This window comes from Balaenoptera musculus, chromosome 8 (genome assembly GCF_009873245.2).
Source record: "Balaenoptera musculus isolate JJ_BM4_2016_0621 chromosome 8, mBalMus1.pri.v3, whole genome shotgun sequence".
Taxonomy (NCBI): domain Eukaryota; kingdom Metazoa; phylum Chordata; class Mammalia; order Artiodactyla; family Balaenopteridae; genus Balaenoptera; species Balaenoptera musculus.
The window spans coordinates 106490444-106500146 of NC_045792.1; the positions used below are offsets into that span (position 1 = coordinate 106490444).

At 55.3% G+C, this 9703-nt stretch overlaps 1 protein-coding gene across 1 annotated transcript; it reads right to left on the reverse strand.

Moving 5' to 3' along the window:
* Positions 1–7088: 7088 nt before the first annotated feature.
* Positions 7089–8862, reverse strand: FGF4 (fibroblast growth factor 4). Its single transcript, XM_036862120.1, has 3 exons — positions 8523–8862; positions 7811–7914; positions 7089–7265 (listed from the first exon to the last, which is right to left on the reverse strand). Exons 1-3 carry the CDS (start codon positions 8860–8862, stop codon positions 7089–7091), a joined length of 621 nt encoding a protein of 206 aa, XP_036718015.1.
* Between the last annotated feature and the right edge of the window lie 841 nt (positions 8863–9703).

The following is a 9703-nucleotide window of genomic DNA, read 5'->3' on the forward strand; positions in this document are numbered from 1 at the left end:
TGCAGGCAGTGACAGACTGATAAGAGGAACAAAGCAGGGACCCCATGCTTTCAGGTGGGACATTCACGTCCAGAGCGCCCTGTGGGGTCAAGCGGGCCGGACTCCCCACAATCACATCTGTCTCTTTCCTGGCCCAGTTCTGCTTCCCTCATTTTCTTCCAGGTTTTTCTGAGAGTTCCTCCCTTAATGAACCCCTTGCTCAAGAATCTCTGTCCACAGGTGTAGAGAACAAACTTACGGACATCAAGGGGGGAAAGAGGCAGGGGTGGTGGTGGTGGTGGTGTGATGAATTGGGAGATTGGGATTGACATATATACACTAATATGTATAAAATAGTTAACTAATGAGAACCTGCTGTATAAAAAATAAATAAAACAAAATTCAAAAAAAAAAGAATCTCTGTTCAGGTTTGGCTTCTGGGGAACCTGACCTAAGACACAAAGGAGCAAGTCGCTGGAAACGCGGCTCCATTTGGGGTGGGAATCGGCCAGGGAAGGTTCTGGGCAACGACGATACCAGCAAACCTGTGTAAGCGCCTCCTGTATGCCAGGCCTTTTCCTTCCCAACACAGGACAGGTGTTCATCTCTTTAGTCTGTATAGCAAATGGCCTTTGAGTTGTGATTTTAATAATAAATCAGAGTTAACGGATGTGCTGGGTTGATTAGTGTCCTCCAAATTCATGGCCACCCAGAACTTTCTTGGAAACAGGGTTTTGGCAAATGTAATTATTCAAGTTCAGAGGAGGTCATCCTGGCTTAGAGTGGGCCTGAAATCCAGCGACTGATGGTCCTGTAATGAGAGGGACAGAGACACACAGGAGGCCATATGAAGTCAAAGGCACAGACTGGAGCGATGTGGCCACAAGCACAGGGACACCTGGAGCCCCCAGAAGCTGAAAGAGGCAGGAAGGACCCTCCGCTGGAGCCTCCGGAGGGAGAGCAGCCCTGCCCACACCTTGATTTCAGACCTCTGGCCTCCACACTGTGAGACAATAAATTTCTGTTGTTTTAGGCCACCTGTTTTGTGGTCATTTGTTAGGGCCGCCCCAGGACTCGGACACACCTGGGTAAAGAGCTTGGGGGCCAGGAGGGCAGCACGTGCAAAAGCCCGGTGGCTGAACAGATGGAGCCGTTGGGCTCTGACAGCAGCAGTGTGTAAGGGGGCAGGGCCAAGCACCAGGGTAGGGGTATGGGGAGACAGCGGGGTGGCCGTGGGTGACAGCAAACTGGGCCTTTGCAATAGATTGAAGAGGCTACAAGTTCTGTGCTTTTCTCTCCCCCAGAATCTGAGCTGGTCAGGTGGTTTGCGTGACCAGTGGCAGAAGTGATGTTCTAGAACTTTCCAGGCCAGGCCATAAGAAGCCTTGGGCCTCTCTGAGCTCTCTCCCTTGAAGCCTGAGTTGCCAGGGAAGAATTATGACCCTCCCTCCCCCAGCTGAGTCCATCCAAAGGCTGAGTCCTTGAAAAGCCCACGTAAAGCCGAAGAGTCATCCCACAGGGTCCTGTCCAAATTCCTGGGCCACAAAACTGGGACGTTTAATAAAACGGTTGTCTAAAGTCTCGAGTTTTGGGGTAGGTTGTAATGCAGCAGTAAGTGATGAGAAAAGCCTCTGGGACCATGCCGTCGAGGGCTGTGATCTTGACCCTCGCTGCAAAAGGAGGCTGTGGACAGACTTCCAGCAAGCGTGAGGGTAGGGATCGTATGTGTGCGCTGAGAAGGCCCCAGGGAACGGGTCGTTTTGGGTAGATGGAGGTAGGAGGCCAGCTGAGAAGCTGCTGCAGCCACCTGGGCCCACGCAGAGGTGACAGGCACAAAGGTCGCTGCCTGGCAGGTGGGGAGATGGTTAGATTTCAGAGCCAGGATGGCGAAACCAACTCTGCTGAGTGGGGGACCGCAGGCCGGTGGGAAGGGTGGGGAGGGCACCCCAGGGTTTGGCCTGTGCACCTGGGTAGGAGGAGGGGGAGGCTCGGGGAGGGGTGGTACTGGGGGTTCAATGGTCCAGCCAGGTGCCCGAGCTCCTGGGTCTCCTCTGGCAGCTCGGCTCCCTGTGTGCCCAGCATGTCCCCAGCGAGGACATGGCCCAGCGTGGGCACCCCTCCTTCTCCCCACCTTTTTTTGGCCACGATTTTTTTTTTTTATGGACGTATAGTTGATTTACAATGTTGTGTTAATTTCTGCTGTACAGCAAAGTGACTCAGATATACACGTATGGACATCCTTTTTCATATTCTTTTCCATTATGGCTTACCACAGGATATTGTATATAGTTCCCTGTGCTATACAGTAGGACCTTGCTGTTTATCCCACTTTTTTGGGAGGGGCCGCACCGCGCGGCTTGCAGGATCTCAGTTCCCTGACCAGGCATTGAACCCGGGGCCATGGCAGTGAAAGCGCAGTGTCCTAGCCAGGGAAGTCCCCCACTTTTTTTTGTTTTAAAGAAACACTTAGGATTCAGATTCTAAATCAAGAACAATTACAATTTATTCACACTGAAGAAAGACTGAGCGCAGGACTCCTTGCCCCGTCACATTCTAGAACAGACAGGAGTGGACCAGTGCGGGCTCCTGGGTGGGAGGTGGGTTCCCGGAGCTCCCTTCAGAAACAGGGCGAGGCAGCCCTCCCTCCGAGAAGACCCCACCACACCCAGATGAGGGTCTTTGTTCTTTATGACAGCAACTCCTAACACCGGGCCAGAAAATCATCCCATCAGCACCCCGAAGATAAAAAGGATTGGGACGTTAAGACTATAATTAAGTCTCTTAGGAGAATAACAATGACGATAGGGAAGGGTGACTGTTTGTTGTACCCGAGCACTTCACACGCATCCTGTCCTCAATCCACACACCAGGCCCCTGAGGCACAGAGAAGTCACCTGGCTCGTCCAAGGTCACACAGCCAGCTGGGAGGCAGTGACGTTGGCCCACAAGCCAGGCCTCTTTGGTCACCAAGGACGGACAGAACTGAGGAGGAGGTGCCCTAGAAGGCAGGAGGATTTTGAGAAACCCCAGCAGGGCCCCCTGCTCTCCTCTGGACCGTCTATTCTCAGCCTGGCCACCAGTGTCCCTTTTCCGCTGTCCCCGGGGCATTGAGACGGACCCCATGGCCCAGCCTCTCTGTCTCCTCCCGGCTCATCATGTATCGTCCTCTCCCTCGGGATGAGGGCCCCATCCGGGCAGGGATCTCTGTTTTCCTCACTGGGGTATCCCGAGCTCTTAGAGCTGTGCCTGGCACGCAGTAGGCATGCAACAAACAAGTGTTATGTGAATGAATGACTTTTCAGCCCCCCTCTTTGGACCCAACATCAGTCTAGAGGCAGGAAGGCCAAGCGGTTCAGCTGCCAGATTCTGCCAACCATGGGCAGGTTCTCGCCTCAGAAGCTGGATGAAGCCTTCCATGTTTGGCCAGGGCAGATATGGACCTGGGGACCACAGGGGACAGCAGGAGAAAAGGCCAAGGCTGGGCCTTTTCACACCTTTTCCACCCCCCACCCCAAGGAGTATGAAGAACTACCCTGCTAAGTTCCCCTAGGGCTGCTGCAACAAAGGACCACAAACCCGGTGGCTTCCAATAACGAGAATGTATTGTCTCCCAGGCCTGGAGGCCAGAAGTCCGAGATCAAGGTGTGGGCAGGTTGGCTCCTTCTGAGGCTGAGGGAGAGCCTGGGCCAGGCCTCTGCACACCTGCTGGGGGTTCACGTTGTTCCTTGGCATCTCCTTGCTTACAGACACATCACCCCAGCCCTCCTCCATCCAAGGCCTCCTCCCTGTGGCCTTCTCTTTCCACGACCTTCCTTTTATAAGCACGCCAGTCACAGAGGACTAGAGTTCACCCTAATGACCTCATTTTAACTCAATTCCCTTGTAAAGACCCTATTTCCAAAGAAAGTCACATTCTATGTATGGGGTGGGGTGGAGTAGGTAGGACTCCAATGTATCCTTTCGGGGGGCCCACAATTTAACCCATAACACGGCCTGTGGATGTCTTGGTCCTCCTTAGATCATGGGCATCCAAAAGAAAGTGATGTCTCAGAGGGCAAAATAAGTACCATTAAGGACCCCACAGCCCTGCTGGCTTTTTCTGGGTCTTTTTGCCAAGTGACTGGATCTATTCTGGAGGGGGGAGGGGAACCCAGATTCTAGGCCCGTTAGGTCAGTGCTCAATTTTTTTTTTTTTTTAATTGCCATCGACACTACTAAGACCTCCTATATCACATCCTGTTAGAGACCAGTTGGATATATATATATAGTAGACACAGTGTTCACAAGACAATCTGTTCCCTTACTGTGATTGACACACTCTGGAAGGCTCTATTCTATATGATTTTATTCCATTTCCTTTTTTTGTAAAAGGCTAGTTGGGGTTCATTGAATTGATTCAAGACTCATTGGTGGGAGATTGAAAAATATGCTTGAGTCAGTCTTCGGATGATCAGCTCTGGGGGCTGCATTCTCCACCCACAGGAAAGTACAAATTGCTTTAGCCTGGACCAGGCCAAGGTGAGGGGCACTGGTTAGTCCCTGGGTGGGAATAGTGTGAATTAGCCCCATCAGGAGAATAAACTGCAAGATTCAGTGTCATCACAAAACTTTGCGACACTCACACCCCCCAGGCCCCGCCCCCGAGGCTCCTGTCTTCAAGGCCACATTTGTGTGGACACAGCTGGCTAAAATCTGTCTCCACACCGCCCGCCCCCCCACCCAGCCCCGGCCAGGCGAGGCTCAGGGCCTCAAATAGACACTGGGAGACGGGGGAGGGAGCCATATCTTGGCATTTCAAGGCAGGTTTTAATCGTTTGCGATACCTTCCCCGATTATGTCCATCAAGTCCAACGAGGTTCTTTTTACACGTGATAAATGTTTTCCATTTATTCTGTATTTCGATGTGCACAGCACATACATCACAATGTGGGTCAGCACCTGTATAAAACTACAGACAGATTCTGAAAACAGCAGTAAGTACGGAAACCTCAAATCCCCATCACAGCAATAGAAACACTTTACAAGATTTCAAAGGTTCAATGACATCTCTACACGCTTCACATCCGATCCGCTGAATATATACACATGATCAAGGATGGCCAAGTTCTGCCCTTAAGACATCCGAGTTCCTGACAATCTGACTGGGCTCTGAGACAAGACATCGTCCCATATTTAAGGCATCTGAAACAATCTGGTTTGTTACTATGTGAATACAGTAAATACAGAAGGGCCACAAATCCCCAGCTCCTTACCCCCGCCCCCCGCCCCACTCCCACCCCTACGCAATCAGCACCGAGATCTCTGAGCAACGCTCAGTACTCCTGGAGTCTAGGGCGCGGTTTAAAATTTTTTAAAAAACACTTTTACTGCCTGGCCTGAACAGCAGTTTGAGATGTAGGGTCCTGTCTTAAGTGGCTTCTTTCTTCTAGGCCTCAGTTTAAGAATAGTATTTTAAGTAGATGATTTGCATTCGAACAAAGAGTTTTAAAAAGGAATGTGAAAGACAAAAACTCCAATCAGATTTTTCCAGTCTTGCTGTCTGTAGACTCCCATAAAGTTAATTCGGGAGACAGTTCAGAAACATCTTAGGAGAGTATTAAAAGTCTTGAGGAAACATTCGGAGCATTTCTGGTAGCAAGCTAAGGTCATTTTGTATAAACTCGAAAAAGTCATTCATTAAAATTAAATGTTTGCCATCACCTCGGAACTTTATTTAAACCTCACCGACCCTGCCTCTTCCATCTTTGCTTCCACGACAGGGGTTACATTTGTAAAATATATAAAGAAAAATATAAGGTTACTTGGTGACCATATAGTGTACTCTAACAGCTGTCTGCAAATATTTTCACCATGATTATCCTTACTAAAAGTAAATCACGGGGTAAAGATAGCTCAAACGTGACAAGGTTCGAATGGGGCACACCAACACTATCTGCAATCCTTTTTGGCTACATATGGAAAAAAAAGCCACTTGGGATGGCAAACTCCTACACCCAGTCTGAGCTTTCTGCAGATTTTGCCAGATGAGTGGTTTAAGGGCTTTCGAGGTAGATGTTAAATCCACTTAATCAGGAATGCAACGGAGAGAAGCAGTGGCTTCCCCCACGCAAACTGCCTTAAGTGTTTTTGTACAGTGACAAGGACATTTCACCTAAAATGAACAGCTAGTTCTAGCCTGAAGCTTCCCAAACACAGGGAAGTGTGTGTGTTTTTTGGTTTTTGTTTTTTTGTAAATATATATATGTATACGCTATTACTTATCAGAAGTCTCCACTATCACAAACTGTCTTTCACCCTCGGGTTTTCGCAGTGGTTGTAAATCCACCCAATCTTGTCCATTTCCAGACTTCCAGCGCAATATCAATTCCTCTCCGACGGATCTTACAAAATTGCTTCGTTTTTGCCTTTTCCCCAATGGCCACAGAGAAACACGGGCTGTGGTTGATCCAGAAAAAGGAAAACAGGAGTTTATAAAGTTGCCCACGGGTCTCCCCCATCTGGTAGGTCGAGGAAGATTGACTGCAGCAAAGTTCAAAGGTCATTCCTGGCAGATCTAAAAACAGAGTGACAGTGGTGGCCTCGACAGTGCGCTTTCTGTACCCGAAGTAAACCGATATGTCCTGAGGAATATCTTCTGGGCACAAAGGGAGTGGGGCGCTGCAGGATGCTAGGAATGAAGCCAAGACCAGGAGCTTCCTTTAACTGGCTTCCAAAGCCCCAGGAAACCTTTCCAGACACAGAGATGCTCACCACCAAACCACAGGGGACAGTGCAAAGCAGGGTTGATGTCACAGACTGATGTCACCGGTTTTTAATACACGGAATAGCAGCAGTCACTTGTGACAACTTTTTGACAAGTTAAATAAACCCAGTGGAAGGGTCTCTACTGTTTTACCAGAGAAGTCAGGGTTTGGTGGTTTTTTCTGTTTGTTCGTTCTTTTCAGAAAAATACAAAACACATCCACAGAGCCATAAATAATCTGGTGGCAATATATACACATTTAAATAATTAATTTAAATATCTTACACCTACTCTTGAGTTAAACTGTCCATCCAAAGAAAGTGCACCAAGGTGGTCCTTGGCACTCCCCTCCTGGGGGCTCTGAGGGTCACAGCCTGGGGAGGAAATGGGTGACCTTCATGGTGGGTGACACCCGGTTCCCCTTCTTGGTCTTCCCGTTCTTACTCAGGGCGATGAACATGCCGGGGTACCTGTAGCACTCATAGGCGTTGTAGTTGTTGGGGAGGAGTATCTCTTTGAACTTGCACTCATCGGTGAAGAAAGGCTGGCAGGGAAGGAGAAGCGGTGTCAGGTGGAGCCATCTCTGGGCCAAGGGACCCCTGTGGGCGGGGGTCAGGGACTCCTTTCTCTCCCAGTCCCACCCTGGCTGCGAGGCCTCTGCTGGGAAGTCAGGGTGCCAAGACCTTCACAGGGTGATTAGAGGTACCCGGCCAGCTCGCAGCAGCCGCTGCTCCAGACACCTGCCCGGCACCTGGCAGCCAGGAAATTTCATCACCGCTGTGTCCACCCTGAAGACTGCAGTCCTGCCCACCGGGACCGCCCCCCCCTCCAGGGGCTACAGTGAGGGGCTCCCAATGACACGCTTTGACCGACTGGCAAGTGCCCACTCAAGGATGGCAGGAACGCTGTCCCCGTCTTGGGGCCGTGCCTCTTGTTTGGGCTGGCCCAGGGTCAGCCGCACTGCCTCAGGGCCTTGGAGGGGGTTGCTTCCAATCCTGTGACCCCACCGCAGTTCCACATCCCGGCGTCGGGTGGCCTGGAGGCGTCACGATCCCGCCCGGCTGCTCGGCCGGGCCCCGAGGTACTCACCGAGCCGTAGAGCTTGCCCCTGCTGCTCATGGCCACGAAGAACCGGCTGGCCACGCCGAAGACGCTCACCACTCCCCGCTCCACGGGCGAGAGCTCCAGCAGGCCTGGGGGCGGGGCGCGGGTCATTCCCGGGCACGGGACCCTCGGCCCTCGCCGCCCGACCTGGCCCCCTCCTCTGCCTGCGCGCCTCCGGGACGCCCACTTCTGGGGTGGAGGTGAGTGCAGAGGACCCGGGTCCCCGGCGCAGGTCGCCCCCGAAGGGCCCCCGGAGCCCAGCGGGCTCGCCCCCAGGGCCGGCCCAGCGGCGGCCGCGCCCAGTCCGGGACGGCAGGAGAGGGGTGGCCCCGGCGGCCCCCGAGTCCGGCCCCAACGCCGGCGCGCGTCCCGGGCCCCCGCAGGTGCCGGTGGCTGCGCCGTGCTCCCAGTGCCCACGGGCGAAGGCGCTGGAATTCGTCACCCGGAGCCCGGACTTCTGAAGGCGGGGGAGGCGGGGCTCGGCCGCCCGGTTGCGCAAAGCCGGTCACTGCTGCGACTCCAGGAGCCGAGCGCGTTTGCGTCCCCGGCGTCCCCACGCCAGAGGGACCGGAACCCGAGTCCGCCCCGGTTCCCAGAGCCCGCGGGCAGGTGTCAGCCGAGACCTTCGGGTTGCGAGTTGGAAGGGGCGGCCGCTGCCCCGGGCCCCGACCCTTCCCGCCCGCCCCGCCCCACTCACTGTCACTCGTGTCCGCGTGCACGCCGCCGATGTGGCCGTCCGGGAGCACCTGGAGGTGGAAGCCGATGCCCACGTTGCAGTAGAGCCTCCGCAGCCTTTTGATGCCCAGCAGGTAGTCCCCGGCGCCGCTCTGGACGGCAGCCTCCTTGGGCTGCGCGGCCACCGGCAGGCGCGCCAGAGAGCGCGCCACCAGGCTCTCCCAGCGACGCTCCAGCTCGGCCTCCAGCGTGCCGTTGGGTGCGGTGGGCGCGGCGGCGCCCCCTCGGCCGGCCCAGGGCGCCAGCACGGCCAGCAGCACCGCCGGGAGCAGCGCAGCCGCGGCCGCCCCGGGCCCCGCCATCCCCGCCCTCGGGCCGTGCGTCCGTGGGTAGGTCGGTGCGCCCGGGAAGCCGGGGGCCGAGCTGCGCCTGTGGGGGCTTGCGGGAGTGCACGGCCTGGGCCGGGGGCAGGGAGTGCACGGCCGGGGAAGAAGCCGGAGGCGAGCGACGGAGCCCCCAGCCGCCGGGAGCTACCCGGGCTGCATGGAGAGGCGGGCAGTGGCGGAAGGACGCACGGCCGGGGCTGGGACCCTGCGGAGCGGTGCGCGCCTCCCTGCGCGCTGGGCCGGCCCGGGCCGAGCCACTATATATAGCAGATCGCCCCCCCCCCCACTCCCGCAGGGGGCCGTTTGCGTTCTCCTGGGCGCCCGGGGCGCTGTGGCGCTCGCGGCTGGTCGCAGGCCGCCTGCCAATCAGGGCTGGGGGAGGGGAGGAGGCCGGGGACCAGCGCCGCGAGTGCCACCTGGAGGGTCCCCGGCCCCCACCCCTGGCTTCGCTGGGCCCATGGACCTGTTGGTCCCGACCCTCGCGTCCCCTCCACTCTCGTCTTGCAGCCAAAGTTTTGCTTCTTCCACTTTGTCCCTGCCTGTCCCGTCTCCGTGGGGCCCCTTCTCCGCCTCTGTTCCAGCGGCCTGGGTGCCGCCCTCATCTGGTACCCTCAGCTCAGAGAAGTCACTCCTTGCGCTTTGCCTTTCAGGGACTCCCCGGAACTTGTTCCTTCGCTGGGACCCTGTGGACCCACCTGGGAATGAGGGGCGGGTAAGGGCAGTAATCGCCAGGAGCGCCTGAGCCTGGAAGGAAGAATCCAGCGCTACAGGGTGGAGGGAGGCAAGGGCCTGGGTTTGGCCACCTGCGCTCTGGGTG

Excerpts from the sequence above, each read along its gene's own strand:
- FGF4 (XM_036862120.1), bottom strand. The coding sequence starts at position 8,862 with ATGGCGGGGCCCGGGGCGGCCGCGGCTGCGCTGCTCCCGGCGGTGCTG. Across the intron at positions 7,915-8,522 it reads GCACGCGGACACGAGTGACA|GCCTGCTGGAGCTCTCGCCC; the intron begins GTGAGTGGGGCG and ends CCCCGCCCCCAG. Across the intron at positions 7,266-7,810 it reads GGGGCAAGCTCTACGGCTCG|CCTTTCTTCACCGATGAGTG; the intron begins GTGAGTACCTCG and ends CTTCCCTGCCAG.